The sequence below is a fragment of the Lepisma saccharinum genome, chromosome 24 (genome assembly GCF_977018435.1).
Source record: "Lepisma saccharinum chromosome 24, izLepSacc3.1, whole genome shotgun sequence".
Classification (NCBI taxonomy): Eukaryota; Metazoa; Arthropoda; class Insecta; order Zygentoma; family Lepismatidae; genus Lepisma; species Lepisma saccharinum.
In genome coordinates this window covers 17,374,839-17,392,150 of record NC_139252.1, presented here as the reverse complement: position 1 = coordinate 17,392,150, position 17,312 = coordinate 17,374,839, and the positions used below count along the sequence as shown (strand labels likewise).

The window sequence follows — 17,312 nt, the reverse complement described above, 5'->3', positions numbered from 1 at the left end:
AAAAAATTGAAGAACCTCACAAGTATTTAAAACATTTTCTGAAAAAAAAACAAAAAAAACAACGGGTTTTTGGTGGATTTTTCTGAAGGAAAAAAAAACACATGGGGAAAACTGGGCCCTAACCCTGGTTTGAGACCGGATATTACATGATCAATGTTGAAGCCACTTAGGGATTATTTCTTGCTGGTAAGGGTTGTAAACCTGATGTGTCTAATCCAACAATTAAAACACTGGTACCAGTTAGATAAGCCGGAGACACATTTAACTTGTTTATTTTCAAATAAAATTAATTTCTACTTACCTCATATACATGGCGGAACATTTTTCAAATTTGGATCACTTTTCTTTCCATGAAAAAAGCGTTATTTTTAACATTATAATTATTTATTGGTCGTTGCTAATTCGGCTGGCAAATCTTGACTCACGTCTATCGTCAGCTGATATGCAGTATCGTCAGCTGATGTGCAGTGTTTCCAAACTTATGAACCGATAAGTGCCTCACAAACTATTCCCAAGAGGTTTTTAAGCGAAAATTGATCCACAAACCATTCACGGAATGTTAGGTTAGGTTCAGCAAACATAGAAAATTGAATTGAAAAAAGAAAAACCCGCTCACACGTCATCTTGTAAAACTACCATGTGGTTGTTACAGTAACACTTATTAACTGAAAAATGATTGTTATTAATCCACAAACCATTCACGGAAGGTAAGGTTAGGTTAGGTTCAGTTAGGTTAGGCAAACATAGGAAATTAAATTTGAAAAAAAAAAAAAAATTCCCGCTCACAAGTCATCTTGTAAAACTACCGCGTGGTTGCTGCACTGACAGGAGGTTACGTAATCGAACGCACGGAACATTTGATTCACGTAGTTGACGGTAATGGTGGCACGAGCTATCGTGCAACGGAGATGCATGAATAACGAAAAATACCTTACTTCCAGGCCAAATAAGTTGCATGATTCGAAAAAACAATTTTCGCGGCTTCAGAAAGTCCACAAGAACTCAATTCTGTAAGTACTTTCTAGTCTTTTCTCCTGTAAGTTTCAAGAAATATGTCTCCGGCTTATCTAATAGTTACCAAAACACTTAGCCACTTTTTGCACCCCAGGCATGTGAAGTAGAAGGAAGCAGCAGCCCATATCCAAGATGGCAGTAAACAAATGGCTGCATACAAACAAAGAATCTCACAGGAGTATGCAAAAGGAAAAAAAAAGATACCTCTATGAGAAAGTAAAATTTTTTGCGGATTCATTAAGTTCCACGCAAATTATTTCTATTGTTTTTAGCTCTCGGAGATGTACAATAGTGGAGTAATTAGAGTTCTTTGGTGGTACAGTGGGATCCATGAATATACCCTGCAAATTGTCCATGACTATTTTTATTAATTTTTCTCTTATATTCTGTGTATTCTTCAGTGATAGATTTTTATGTATGCCAGTCCAGAAGTTCTCTTTTAATTATTGAAGCTCTTATTGGGTAAAATAAAATGCACGAACATGGGGATGGGCAACTTGCACATTAATACTCATGGACCCCACTGTACTATTTATTACATTATTTTCATCGGTGTCACCTTCCTATCAAGCATCGTTTTCATCTTCTGATGTAAGTGCGGAGTGCTTTCACGGCTAGGTTAGGCTTGTTAGGTTTAAAATTTTTAGCCTAAATACACTAAGTTTAGCCAAACAATGAAAGCATTTAGCTTGACATCAGAAGGTGTTTTTGTTCAGTGCGATAAGCAAAATGAATATTGGGCATCATTCAGATTTTCATTTATCATTCGCGAGCAGATTTATTTCCGTGAGTTGTAAGAGGATGGTTTAGTGACCAGGAACAAGAAATGTGCAATATGCACCAGACGATATCACAGGAATCTATGGATGAAGTTGAAAAACGGAACCGAGCAGAGAGGCAATTAATTGGTGGAATTCCTTCTTAGGTGTTCCAAATGGAAGTTGGATATGCTCTACTCTGACAGTAACATTTTTTTGAACCTTTGTATCAGTCTCTTGACATGAAATTTTAAAATTATATTTCTGTGGTCTTGTGAAGTTTCCCTTTATCCCATCTCCAGTAAGTACTTTCAAAAATTGTATATTTTTGTTCATATTGGAAATAGTTGTTAGGTTACGAAGGTTAGGTTTGGTAGTGATAGTAATTTGAAGTTTTTGTTACATCAGGAGTGTTACATTTCCTGATATTTGAGAATTTTTATGAGAAAAAAACTGTCGAAGTAGTCTGGAATAGGAGTTTGTTTTACTTATGCGGGCGATACTTTGGGATCAAATAACTCAAATTATTTGTCTTTTCTAATGCTGTGTTTTGTATATTACATAAATTTTGAAATTTGTCGATTAAAAAGAAATTCGGCGTAATTATTGAAGGTGTACAGTGGGTCAAGGGCCTCCAAAAATGTTTTCAGTAAGAATTTATAATACCGGACCCTTCCCTAATTTCTATCCTAGTGCTTATACTCACGAAAAAAGTAGTCCCAATAAAGTATATGGAAAACATGCTTGTTCAACGTAGTGTTCCTTGTTCAGTAATCTGCGTGCTGTGAGGAAGATGGTGACTTTGAAGGTAGGAAATAAAGTTCTTTCTTTCATAAGTTATTTTAGTAACTTTTACTTGGGTATATATTAATAATACAGGGCATTCGTCCATATTTCGCATAGTTAATTATTTTAGGACACTTGATCACGATTGTGTAGTTAAAATTTGTCGCTCAAATGCTATGAAACTGACATTTTTTACAGTGCCCCACAAAGCATACACGTATAGCCCCTCGGTAAGGTTAGGTTAGGTTAGGCCAACATAGTTAAAATTTCATTCTAAAACGTAAAATATTGAAATAACCATAGTTTTCGTGGAGAAATCCATTGTTTCTGTTCCGATTGGGGACCACTCAATTTCACTTATTTTGCAATATCTACATGTGACCCCCAAATTTTAACTTCAAATTCGTGATTAGGAGGCCTCAATTAGTGAGTATGCGAAATATTACGAAAATCAGGGAGGGGTCCGGTATTGTAAATTTTGCTCCAAGTTCTCCAGAAAACATACGGTAAGTAATCCCCAGGACTCTGAAGTATGTGTTATCATAAATTGAAACGTGTAAAAAATGTTTTTAATATGATTACATGGGAATTAAACAATCGGAACTTGGACCGATAATTTAGCAACGTATCCAATTTACATGACACAGGAAGAGGTGGTTTAGGTATGGGCCCATGTCTCCACCCTTCCCAATTACGTCATTGATAAAGTATTGCCAGTATTGAGTTACATGATATTATGCAGACAGAACTACATATACATTTGAGGCTGACTGTTCATATTTTTTTGTGATTTTTCTCTAAAATAAATGCATAGTAGGGGCAAATTAAGGTAAAAATGTCATATACGGGAAATGGATTTCTTCAAATTTACAGGATAAAGTACTTACGGAATTGAGTTTGTGTAATTTTGGAAGGTCGTAGAAGTGTTTTCTCGCATTTTCAATGTATTTGGCCGCTAAATCATGTATTTTTCTATAATAATGTCCGTCTGAGACACGAAAGCTGTTGCTGGAAATTGTACAGTTTGATGAAACATTGTTTGTTAGCCCCAAAAACCATCCACGGGTAGCCCCACGAACCATTCACACGAGGTTAGGTTAGGTTCCATTAGCACTCATTTCACCCCTAAATTCATTGAAAAAATAGGGTTCGTACTAAACCATTTTCTTGTAAAACAAAGGCATGGTTGGAAACAATGACAGGAGATTACATTTTCGTTCGAAAAACTACGCATATACACCTATACATATATATATATATATATATATATATATATATAAATTAAATTGGATTTTTTTCCAATTTCCAGACGTGACCCCCGGGTTAATAAAAAAGATTCATGATTAGGAGGCCAAAATTAGTTAGTATACCGAAAATTAACAAACTTGGAGACTTACTCTATATTGTCAATTCGCTCCACCTAACCTAACCTTCCGTGAATGGTTTGTGGATTAAAAACAATCATTTTTCGGTTACTAAGTGTTAGTGTAACAACCACGCGGTAGTTTTACAAGACGACGTGTGAGCGTTTTCTTTTTCTCCAATTCAATTTTCTGTTTGCCTAACCTAACTGAACCTAACCTTCCGTGGATGGTTTGTGGATCAATTTTCGCTTAAAAACCTTTTGTGAATAGTTTGTGCGGCATTTATCGGTCCATAAGTTTGGAAACACTGCATATCAGCTGACGATAGGCAACGTGAGTCAAAATTTGGCCGCCAATTAGCAACGACCAATAAATTATCAGCTGACGATAGGCAACGTGAGTCAAAATTTGGCCGCCAATTAGCAACGACCAATAAATTCTTATGTTAAAAATAATGCTTTTTTGATTGAAAAAAAAAGTAATCCCAAGTTGAAAAATGTGCCGCTATGCATATGAGGTAAGTAGAACTGAATTTTATTTCAAAATAAACGAGTAAAATGTGTAAAATGTTTCCGCTATATCTAACTAGGGAGCGAATTTACAATATAGAGAAAGTCTCCAATTTTCTTAATTTTCGGTATACTAACTAATTTTGACCTCCTAATCACGAATCTGTTGAAAAAAAACGGGGGTCACGTCTGAAAATTTGAAAAAAAGCCGATTGAATTTTTTTTATATAAAGGTGTATATGCGTAGTTGGTAAGAATTTACAATATAGAGAAAGTCTCCAATTTCGTAAATTTTCGGTATACTAACTAATTTTGGCCTCCTAATCATGAATCTGTTGTTAAAAACCGGGGGGTCACGTCTCGAAATTGTACAAAAATTGTTCGTTAGCGCCAAAAGCCATCCACGGGTAGCCCCACAAACCATTGAAGTTAGCCCCAAAAACCATCCACGGGTAGCCCCACAAACCATTGACGTTAGCCCCAAAAACCATCCATGGGTAGCCCTACAAACCATTGACGTTAGCCCCAAAAACCATCCACGGGTAGCCCCACGAACCATTCACACGAGGTTAGGTTAGGTTCCATTAGCACTGATTTCACCCCTAAATTCATCGAAAAAAATAGGGATCGTACTAGAGTCGTTTTCACGTTCAGAAGAGACAACGGCGCTTATGGAGAAACCGCACAGTGTTGCCAATACAGCGCTAGCTCATGTCGCCGGGAAATGATGACCTTCCTTCACAATGAAGGTGTTACATATTTTGTATATATAATGATAATTATATGTAATTATTAACATTAATATTATACTGTGAACGTTACAGTTACCCTTTTTACTATGATCCATTGCGATCACTACACACGCGAGTGTAATGCACGAATATGACCCTTCAGAAATCACTTAAAAAAGTAAAAATCACTGAGAGCTCACACACTTTTTCGGGAGAGGGAAAAAGTCTAAACAGACCAAAGCAGATCTCTCACTCAAGTAAGGGGACCCTGGCACATGGGTTAGATTTAAAGTTGCAACCCAAACAAACAAATGAGATATGGCCCACGTGAACTGATAAGACGTGAATGACTCAAGCAAGGCATGTCATATTTCTATCTTGAAGCCCCATATTTTGTCACGTGTTGGAAAGCCTTTCAAAGGTTAATATGGTGTCTATGAATTTCTGTGTACGTTGGAAACTGAAAGGTGATCTTCATTTCAGTATTAATGTCGACAGTAATGTAAACTAAAACAACGTGTATTTGCGACAGCACTAATGTTGCTCACAACAGCAGCATTGGAAATAATTGTCAATTATTAAATTTAAGTAATTTCAATTCTATTATAACAAACTGCATGAAGTTCATATTTTTACTGAATGGAAATAAAATAACTGGAAAACTTGGTGGTGATTAGCCGGAATGCTGCGGTGAGTCAGCTCAAGATGGCCAGACAACGTCTCCTTACTTCGCGCGCGGTTCGGGTTAAAAAGAAACTCCAAATGCATGGAAATAATATTTCAGGGAACCTTTGAGTGGTTATAAAAAATAATTTCATTATTTTATCCACAACTTTGTCGCTGGAAGTTTTTACTTGGAATTACAGAACAAAAAATGTCCAGCGACGACATTTTCTACTGCACGAATATAAAAAATCTCCACATACTTTATTTGAATATTTTTTAATGCAAATATGCTTTAAAGTATTGATAAATTCTGAGTACCACCGTCACCTATGACAATTAAAAAACATTGTCAATTTTTTTCATAATGAAAGCTTCAATTTTACGGCATGTTTCAACGTTAGGAATGAAAACAATGTAAAAATTGTGTTTTCACAGAAAATTTGCGTTTTTAATTTATCTAAAATTATGTAAGCAAGTTACCAGATTTTTGTGTTCACCATCGTATTCTCTACAAAATTTCCTGCAAAACTGCAGGTACCGATTTTACTTAAGCTAAATTTGTAAATCCAGAAATTTGACAACAGCGCGCTCGTATTTCCCATAAGAAAAGCATTGCCCATAAGAGCCCATTGTGTCTTCTGAACGTGAAAACGACTCTAGAATTGAACATCATAAATCATTTTCTTGTAAAACAACGGCGTGGTTGGATACAATGACAGGAGATTACATTTTTGTTCGTAAAACTACGCGGAGCGAATTTACAATATAGAGAAAGTCTCCAATTTTCTTAATTTTCGGTATACTAACTAATTTTGACCTCCTAATCACGAATCTGTTGAAAAAAAATGGGGGTTACGTCTGAAAATTTGAAAAAAAGCCGATTGAATTTTTTTTATATATAGGTGTATATGCGTAGTTTTACGAACAAAAATGTAATCTCCTGTCATTGTGTCCAACCACGCCGTTGTTTTACAAGAAAATGATTTATGATGTTCAATTCTAGTACGATCCCTATTTTTTTCGATGAATTTAGGGGTGAAATGAGTGCTAATGGAACCTAACCTAACAGGCCTAACCTAACCTCGTGTGAATGGTTCGTGGGGCTACCCGTGGATGGTTTTTGGGGCTAACGTCAATGGTTTGTGGGGCTACCCATGGGCTAGAGTCTAGTTTACGTCCTTCTTGGCCACTCCTTCTTACTCGTTTACGTCTTTCTTGCGCACTCCTTCTTGCCCGTTTACAAAACCGTGCTAGCAGACAGCCGGCGCTCCGGCATCCGTAGAGTAAGTTTTTCTTTTTACACTTTGTCACTAACCATTCACGGGAACGAGGTATGCCTACGAGGTTAGGTTAGGTTCCATTAGCACTCATTTCACCCCTAAATATGTGCTTCATCATCGAAAAATGTCCTCAGTACGTTCAATCACGCATATCCGGAAAACATCGGTTTTTCTCGATTTTCTCCCCCAGGAAATTTTTCCTCGCCTTGGGATTTACTTTGTTGAATTCCTTATAAAATAACCTTTCCAACGATATATGACATGTATTCCTTAGGAAAAGGACGTAAACTAGACTCTTACCTACCCATGGATGGTTTTTGGGGCTAACGTCAATGGTTTGTGGGGCTACCCGTGGATGGTTTTTGGGGCTAACGTCAATGGTTTGTGGGGCTACCCGTGGATGGCTTTTGGCGCTAACGAACAATTTTTGTACAATTTCCAGACGTGACCCCCGGTTTTTTACAACAGATTCATGATTAGGAGGCCAAAATTAGTTAGTATACCGAAAATTTACGAAATTGGAGACTTTCTCTATATTGTAAATTCTTACCTTGTAAATTCTTACCCTAACTAGTACCATTATTTCACCTAAAGAAATGTTCCGCAATGCAGAATAGTATGTTAGCAATGTAAAAAAGTGCGAAATAAATGATTTTTAGGTGTCTCACCTATAGTTAAGTAGTATCGAACAAAGGGCAAAAGGAAATAATTTTGAGTGCATTACCTGAAATTTTAATGGATCCGCCACGGTGACGAACAACAGGTGATGCATAATGAAGAGTATGGAAAAATCGGAAGTGGGACTTCAATTTTGCCATGTTCTTCAACTCCTAATTACATTATCTTGTATTGGATTATGCTCTGCGTTATTCTGACCGTGAAGTCTTTAGATTTTGTGTTAAAAATTTTTCCCAAAGTTGAGTGAAAAACGCATTCTTTATATTTCAAACTAAAATTGAAAGGTAAATCCACCAAACAATTTGAGAAAACTCACCAATTACAAATAGATCAAGGATTATTAATTTTAAAGTCGTCTGCTTCTACTTTAACAGAAGTGTTCCAAGAAAAACTCGAAGGCCGAAGGAAAGGAAATCAACTGTTGCCAGAATCACAGATAGAAGCCCTGGGCATAATCGAACCAAAATAATCGAGTAATTCGATTATTTTAAAAAACAGTCATCGATTATGGACATTAGTGACAATACATAGAACTATAGTGGAACCACGAGCAAAACAACCTGCGCAGACCCGCGACTCCTGTGGGCGGTACTCCCGCGAATAGAGGAGGGGGAGAGTGGACCATGCTTCCTTATGGCCCGAGGTGGTGGGAAGAAGGGAAAGCTGCGCGGGGACTTTTTGTCGCAAGGTTTTTTTCCTTGTGGTCGATCTATACAACCATGCTACAACCATATGCTACAACTACTACAGCATAGAAAAATAACCCCTGCAAGTTCTCGCGTTCCTCCGCGTTCAATTTAACAAAAGCGAGGCTTCCGAATTTGCGAGGCTAGGCTAGTGTTACGTTTCAAACACGATCTGCCATATGAACCATGTTAAAAATGTAAACATAAACATTGGTGGGGTCTTGCCCGGTCCCCCCGGAATTCCCGGTTTAGACCAGTCCTCGTTGTTGCCAGTGCAAAAATCAATGGCATACGAAGTAAGAAGTGGACGCTTGTTTTCATCAGTTGTGCGACGATTTCAAGAAAGGTAGCTATTTGTTAAAGTTCTACTATGAAGGAGTGGGCGTCTAGAATCCGTCGGATGATCCACTGCAGAGCAGGTTATTAAAATATGACCTTGTCTTTGTGGCCGCTAGTTGTATACATACTACATATAAGCATAGAATAGTTAGGTTATAGAAGGGGAAGCTACATTTAAACCTCGCTGCGCTTGGAAATTGCAGTTCCGTCGGTTGTCAATAGATGGCGCGGCCGTCTTCTTTTGCTGTTTCCAGCACAAATTGGGGGGGGGGAGACCTCTTTCGGTGACAGTCACGTGGGTTTCGAACGTCCTTATTGGTCAGATCTCTTGTATCCTAGCAAGGCTGTTACCAATGGCAAGGGCTCTCTTTTTCGCTGGTTCCCTTCCAAGCACCGCTGTTAGGTGTGGGGTGAATAGATGGGATGGTTGATGCGTTTCCGCCACCGCAAAGTTCTTCGGAATCTTTTACTCGAAAGTAAGGTTGCCTTTCCTATGCAATTGTTAGATTCTTTGAGTGTTTATTTGAAGGCGAAATTGGGAATGTAAACTGTAGACATTTTCAACTGGCACCTGCATTTTCAAATTCAGTTCTCAAAAAACTATTTTTTTAAAAATATTTCAACTTCGCTTGTGGAAATTTCCATTACTACTTTTGAAATAACGAGTACAGTGTGTGGGCCTCCCCGATGGCGCAGTGGTACCGTCGTCGCCTTGTAATCAAGGGGTTCTGGGTTCGATACCCGGTGGAGGTACAAGTGGTTCGGATCCCAGTTTAAACTGTAGGCCCTGGCCTGATTGGCCTTACTGTGCACAAAGTTAACTTAAAGCACCAACTCAACGGAGTACAGTGTGTGTTTTCTGGATCACGTGTATCATTAAATCAGAATAACAAACATACCAATAAATTCTTTAGATTTACTTGAAAGTAAGATTTCGACCATATCACTAACACTAAACCCCATGGTTTCAAGTGTTTCGCCATTATTTTCATATATCAGTCGTGGCGAAATTTGAAACGTTATTAAAGGTAGTAACAGTTTTTCGAAGACACCCTTCTGACTTTTTGAAACATGTATCTTATTCCTTTTCTTCTAGCTTTTCGGAATCCTGATTCAAACTTACGAAATTTCCCTCGTTCCCTAGATATTTAATTTCTTCATGTAATTCCGATTCTACGCATTCGCACGCACTACTGTCTCAAACAAGAATGACTTGAAAATTGTTGGCGCTGGCATAGTTGTAAAATCTGGCAAAATTCCCCTTCCCCGTCTGCGGGAAACTTCATTCTCCTAACCAAGCAATTTGCCAAGGTACATAGAGATTAGGAAAAGACTTCCGAAGATTGCCGATCTTGCACGAACGCGTGACGTCACCGGAGAAGCAGTGAGCTCGGCTGAAGCAGACGGTCCCTATCGTTTATATGGGAGATTCAGAGAGCGAAAGTATATTATTACTTTTAGGAGGGGAAAAATAATAATTGTCATCCTCCAAGATGGTATTGAGGCATCCTTTTAATGATTAGTTACATAATTGAAAACGCGCTACTTTTAAAAGGGGGCGAAGTACATGTGAAAAAATGTATTTTGAAATTCCATATTCCTGAAACTTTTTGACCGATGCGCTACAAAGAAAGTTGCGTGTTCTGCTTTAGAATTTCGTCATTTTACAAATCGTAATATAATTTTAACAAAAACGTGGCATGCTAAAGTAGAATTCAAGAGTTTTAAAAAATAATTGATTAATAGACTTACTTTATTTTACTTCGCTTATCTGTCACATCTGGCTAATCGCAAAGATGAGGATGCGTGATGATATGATGAAATTGATGAAAGGAAAGTAGACTCATGCCCGGGCGGGGGATTCGAACCTGAGGGGCCCTTTGCACCGTAAAGCTTTGTGCTAACCACTTCGCCACGGAGGTCAGCATTACAAGGAAATAAACAGAAAATGGCATCTATGTTTTAATATGCGAGAAACATTTGCGAGGAGGTTATTGAAGTAATAAATAATTATTACAAGCCGTTGTGATGAAATTATTAATATATCTGAAATATCGAGAGTTGACCTTGCAGTCTCTAAATGTACTTTTAGGGTTATGCAAAACCTTTACTCAAAATTGCTAGTGTAAATTTATAAGCTATTAAAATTTAAATCAGAATAACAAACATACCAATAAATTCTTGAGATTTACTTGAAAGTAAGATTTCGACCATATCACTAAAACTTATTCCTGTTCGAAAAAAGAAACTGCCAAGTCAAATTAATATTTCGTAGAAATACATATATTTTAGTGGCCTTAGTGGCTCAGTCGGTAACGCGTCTGACTACCATGCTAAACGTCCCGGGTTCGAGCCCCGGCCGGTTCAAATCCGGGAACTTTTCTAACGTTGGAAGCGGCCCCGGCGCCCACCCAGTGTCGAATAACATGGGTACCTGGGGGAAACCCTGGGGGGTAAAGGCGGTCAGGGGTGTGATGATGCTGATCACATCACCCCCACTCACGACCGGATCAAGAAAGTGTGGGGCGTTACCCCCACACCCTCTATACGCCTTCATGGCGTGGTGCTAAGCACAGGGGAGCACTTTACCTTTTTTTTAAATACATATATTTTTCTTTCATGAGGCCAAGGAAGTATTTGGAGGGGACGGTGGCTTGGGAAGGCTATAGCCCCGGATCTCGATCTGCAAAGGGGATTCCAGTGGGAGAACATTGCTATGAAATAGTCCAGAAGAAGGGGCGAAATGATTTTTTTTAAATGGCTCAAGAATACAAAGATATAAGTGGACATTTGACAAGCTTAGTCTAAAACTTACAACTGAAATCGTACGTGTGTGGAAGGGGGTGGCTACGTGAGGTAACACAGTGGAATATGATTCACAATACTAACATTAAAATAAATATGTGGGAACAATAGAAATCAAAATATGTTGTTGCTAGTGACGGCGCAATAGTAAAGATGGAGGGGTAAATCATATTTTCCCGGGGCAATCATGTTTATTATTCCGTTACATACGACACAAAAATGCATATTTTGGCTAAAAGAGCATTCATTCATTTATTTATTTTTGTCGTTTTGCTGGGGGCAGATAAGAGAGATAGAGAGAGAGAGAGAAATTGGCGAACGAGAATAGGGGGCGTTCTGTCCCCCTCCCCTGTAGTGTGGTCACTGCCTATAGCTATGCTGGAGAAGAATGCACCAATTAATACGCTATTAAATAAAACAGATACTTTTAAAACTTTTAATCAAATTATTTGTGAACTATGATTTAAACAAAGCACAGAGCACATACCTGTTTAATTTAATTTGGATGAGTTAACTTCTGAAGCCTGCCATTTCCGAGCCTTCTTCCGGTATAACTGCACTGCCCTTTAAGGCCTAGCAGCTGCGTTCAGGTGGCGGAACGAGCAGAATACTAATTAAAACAAATATGTGACAAATATATATATAAAAATACAACGTGTTGAAGATATTGACGGCGACAAAGAAAAGACAGAAGAGAAACGTGGAGAGTGCAGTGATATTTTACGGGAAGCAGTAGGCACGTATCCAGGAATTCCTTTCGGTGGAGGGGGGAGCTGAACACCATTTTTTAAAGGGGTATCACAATTGTATATTTAAAGCCAGTGGTGGCAATTGGGTTCCAAAATGTGGTGGGGAGGGGCAAGGGGACAAGTATTAAGAGGCCATAGTGTGATAGTGTGAGACAAAAGAATGGGGAGCATCTATCTCCTAAATCGTCGCCACTGTTTAAGGCTGTCATTTTAATCAGAACGTGAAATCGGGACATTTTCTACCACTCAACTGCTCTGTTTCTAGTGTTGCCCACGAGACGAGACGAGACGAGACTTTGGTCTGTCTCGTCCCGTCTCGTGAAAATGCTGTCTCGTCTCGTGTCTCGTCTCGAAAATATTCGTTTGTCCCGTCTCGTGTCCCGTCTCGTCTCGTCCCGTCTCGTTTTGTCTCGTCTCGTCTCGTAAAAATGATCCGGGATATCATGCCAACAAAAGTCAAAAGTAGCAGAAACAATATTTTTCCGTAAAGTGGGATAAAGCTCCAAATATTTTACCCATTGCGTGGTGAGAATAAATAAGGTTCGTTAATCTGGAGGACATTAATATTAAAAATGCAGTTTCTTGGTTACTGATAGCTAGGTATCTTATGAAATCTACCTTGTGTTTTTTCTCGCTTCCATACAAGTGTATATCCATCGTACATAAGTGAGTGCTCTTTTTCATTACTGCTATACCTTTTGGAAGTCTTCAAATGTTTTCCACTAGACCTTCTTTCTTTCTGAATGTCGAACTTTCATGCACTATGGAAATTTACATTTTTTAAAAAAATTCTAAGCTTGGCGCTGGGAGCAACAAAAAATATTTTTAATGTGTAGTACGAACACAAAAGACTATTCAAAATTGCAATAAGTTACTTAGTATATTACAAATAGAAAGCATTTATTGTTCTTAATACTGTTAAACATCTCCTTCTATGATATAAGTTTCATAAAGTGTTTCTTTGTGATATTGTGCTGTTTCTTATGTTCAGCTTTTGACGCACATACTTGTTTGTTTTTCTTTTAGCCTCTAAGCCCGATACCACTACCGCTTGATAAAATTTATCCTTCGGCAGTCACGCATCTAGAAATATATGTAGGGGGAGGTTAGGGTGTCCGAGCCAAGTGTTTCAGAAAAAAATGATAATAACATTAACGACAACGATCAAGAAATTGTTTAAATTAATACATTAATATAATTCATAGGTCTATTCACTCGAATATGCAAATTAATTAATTCTATTATTATTATTACATGAAATGTTACAAAGACGGTACAAGAATAGTAATATAACAGCACGAATATTAGCTAATATCTAGTTTACGTGTAGTTAAGATCGCCAAAATTTGCATAAGTACAGCTGTCCTGGCAAGGATATTAATTGTCAAAAAAGGTGATGAATTGAATATTTGCTGAATAACAAAAAAGGATATTAAATCCAGTTGACGATAAAAAAGGTTCCTAATTAGTATTTCTGTAAAAAAATTTTCATCGATACTGTCATGCAAAGCCGTATGGTCGCAATAGAATCTTTGTTTGGCAGGAATAAGTGACCCTCGATTATGCTAAAAATATATATATTTTTGTTAAGCTAGAGCAAGACCCCAGGCGGATGCAAGAAGCCGTCCTGCAAAAGTGTCTCTTTCACGAAGCGAAGAAACGTGACAAAACCACCACGTATGGAAGGCAAACCTGCATTTATTTTATATCGCACATTTTCAGACCCGTGTCTCCTGAAGTTATAAAAATCCAAACTTCAATGACTTTTTTAGACATTCTATAGTTGAAAAAAAATATGTTTAGATGCACCAAAAGTGCATCATTGTCAGATTATGCATATAACGTGTTATTGGAATCAACCTATTTGTGTAAATTGGATGCCTCCCCGATGGCGTAGTAATAACGCCGAGGTCTTGTAATGAAGAGTCCTCGCGTTCGATACCCAATTGAGGCACAAAGTGGACCGGATCGCACTTTAAACTGAAGGTTTAGCCTATTAGCCAATTTAGTCTATTTGTAAATCAAGTGGACCCAAAGAAAATACAATATCAACGTTAAGAATATTAGAATCCACTAATTCACCCGCAGGTAAGTCAAATTTCACATATCCCTCTTCATCCTCGTTCATAGACTTCCTGCAATACTCTTGTGCATGTGGGTTGCATCCCACCAGGTGCGAGAAATGTGAAGAGTTATTCTTTCCCTGTACTGCTTTATTTCTTTTCATAAGAGTAAGGCTAAATTCTCGTTTTATCTGCACTTTTAAAAAACGTGCAAAATACTTCTCTATCTTTAAACAACCACCCTTTCTCGTGTATGTGTAAAACAATCCCACTCTGTCTCAGAAAACCTCTTCCTACGATCAAATGGCGGAAACAACTCTCAAGTCTCAACAATTATACATTTATGCTTAAATTTCCTATCATTTATACAAACAGTAGCACATATCACGTCCTTTGGTGCAACACTGTCAACAGCTAATATTACTTTACTCGTCCTAATAAATTTACTTCCAACTAGTGACGGCGCCAGGGAAATGTGACGGGGGGGGGGGGGGGGGGGAGGGGCGGAAGGATGGGCAACAAAATATTGTTGGGGGGGCAGTCACATTAAAACGCCCGAAAACACTACATATATAACATATATAAATATACATATACAATAATAGTTATAATAATTATTATTATTATTATATTCATGTGGACGTTTACTGCCTAAATTTTCTTGATTAGGAGTTTATCGCCATATGAATCTATTTAATAAAGGCATTACTTCTTTTTTATTCGTAAGTTGCGTTGTCTCTAGTGGGCTTTTTCAGTATTGGAAGACATTCATAATTTTATAATTCATCGTCTTTCATGAGATGAAACTACTGATATAAATATTCAAGTTATAAGATAATAATATAATGGACGAAAAAATGTGCTTCGAAGAGTTTAATTTTCTTGCAAAATGAACGTGACGTTGGAAGAAATTAATCTTCTTAAGTATTTGAAACAATGAAAGTCACTCAGTGAAGTGCAATTCTCCTGTAGAAGAATTCTGCTCTATGTGCTTTGGAGAATACATTGCCCACCTTTGGTACGTCCAGGACTTGACATTTCTTCTCAATGGCAAGGACAGCCAAATGAGGCAGTTTGCATCCAGCATCCTGTTTCGAGCAAGCCTTTTCAAAGATTTTAAGGACGAAAATGTTCTTTCACATTCACACGCTGCATTGGAAACTGGAATTGTTACAGAGAGTACACCTAGAGTGTGAACCTTGTGAAATTCCAAATTATATTTTCCTAGGATTTCAAAGAAATCCATTAAGTGAAGTACTTCCGTGCCATCTTTGTAACGCAGAAGAATTTTGGGCAAAATTTGTGTTTCGCATTTCAGAGAAATGTTATCTCAGGAAAAAAAATCTGAAAAAGAAATATTCTGACCCTGACATTACTTACTCTTACTCTACCACTCCAACGTATGTCTGTGCTACACAATTACAGGCACCTATGGAGTTCGTGGGAATAAGTTCTTCGACTTTGATATATACGAGAAAGAGCGAACCTGCCCGCAATGTGTTTTGAATCGAATTTTAAGTGTAATTTGCATTTTAAGGTTCAAGTTCAATACATTTCCGAATAATATCCCCTCATTTTGAAATTAACTTCAAGAGTATTGAAGAAATTCCCTTTGTTAAGGTTTGCCTCAGGCTCATCATCTCGAAATTGAAGTCCCTGAATAGTAAGAGACCGCGATGAATCCACAACAACTGACATGTAGTGTCAGTTTTTCTCCGATCACCTTTGGTCCCGGGTTCGATACCCAGTGGAGGCACTTTAAATTGTAGGTCCAGTCCCGATTAGCCATACTGTGCATAAAGTGGACTTAAAACACCAAATCAACCAACCAGCCAAATCTTGAATCAACTTTAAATGTCTTTTACTAATTAGCGTTGTCACTAGCGACCCACGATTAGAATAATTTGCCCGTACTACAGATGATATTTTGTGGTTCTCAAAATATCCGTGATGTTTCAAAACCATCCACATTCAAACCTTTCTCCCAGTTCTTAAAACTGGTTAAAACTTAGGTTAATCACGACGATTACAGGACGTAAATGAATGAGAAATCACCTATGCCCAGGTCAGCGCTGGAATCTTGAACGAAAGTCACTCACACACATTCGTATATATACTAAAACAAATTTAGTCAAGTTGGTATTATAAGCAGGAAAGTGATATCATGCAGAATACACCACTTTGAAAAGGTGAAAATCGTCATACTCTTATAAATGAACACTCTTATTATTCGATATTTAATTAACTTCAGTTGGGGGGAACGGGGGCGAAGTGTCTGACTTGGGGCACCCTCCTGCCCCCCTTTTTTGGCGTCGTCACTGCTTCCAACCCTCTAATAACTTCACCGCTGATAGCTTCAGCTTCGAAATTGAAGTTTGCGTGTCGGCGAATAATACAAAGGACTTGTTTATCTTACAAGGGGTTCACTGTCCTTCTTTCATTCAAAGTCTGCCGTTTTCCATTTCTCTCAGCTTTTCCTAGCAGCTGAAAAGAATCCTAAGTGTCCCTCGTATTATTGTTCCTGCAAAACTTCCTGTCGGCAAGCAAAGCAAATTACAGAATTTTTATTGCCCCTCCCTTGCATCAAACGTCATTCCTAGGCCTGGATTTATGGCACTTACCCGATACTGCAGGTCAACCTCGCCCCTGAAGAAACGATGTTCATTGTTCAAAGCGAAACCTCTGTCAGTGGTGAGCGGCGAGAAATAGTCTCGTAATACACCCTGGCCATAACCAGGCAGGTGGTGCGCTGAGCTCCCCCCCACCTGGCATTGCTGTCAGCTTCCCTCTGAAGTTTGATAAAAACTACTTTGTGAAATTTGTTTGGTAACGAGTGAAAATGTAGACAGTAGATATGTATTTTGCTCAAAAACTTGGCTAAATT

General features: G+C 38.1%; 1 protein-coding gene across 1 annotated transcript in view; it reads right to left on the bottom strand.

Annotated features, from left to right (window-relative positions):
- LOC145978036 (ATP synthase F(0) complex subunit k, mitochondrial-like) overlaps positions 1 to 8,085 on the bottom strand; it is a 56,729-nt gene extending 48,644 nt beyond the window's left edge. Inside the window, exon 1 of the mRNA XM_083110431.1 lies at positions 7,833 to 8,085. Coding sequence (XP_082966557.1) covers positions 7,833 to 7,880 — 48 coding nt within the window. The 5' untranslated portion in view covers positions 7,881 to 8,085. The remainder of the gene's footprint in view (positions 1 to 7,832) is intronic.
- Between the last annotated feature and the right edge of the window lie 9,227 nt (positions 8,086 to 17,312).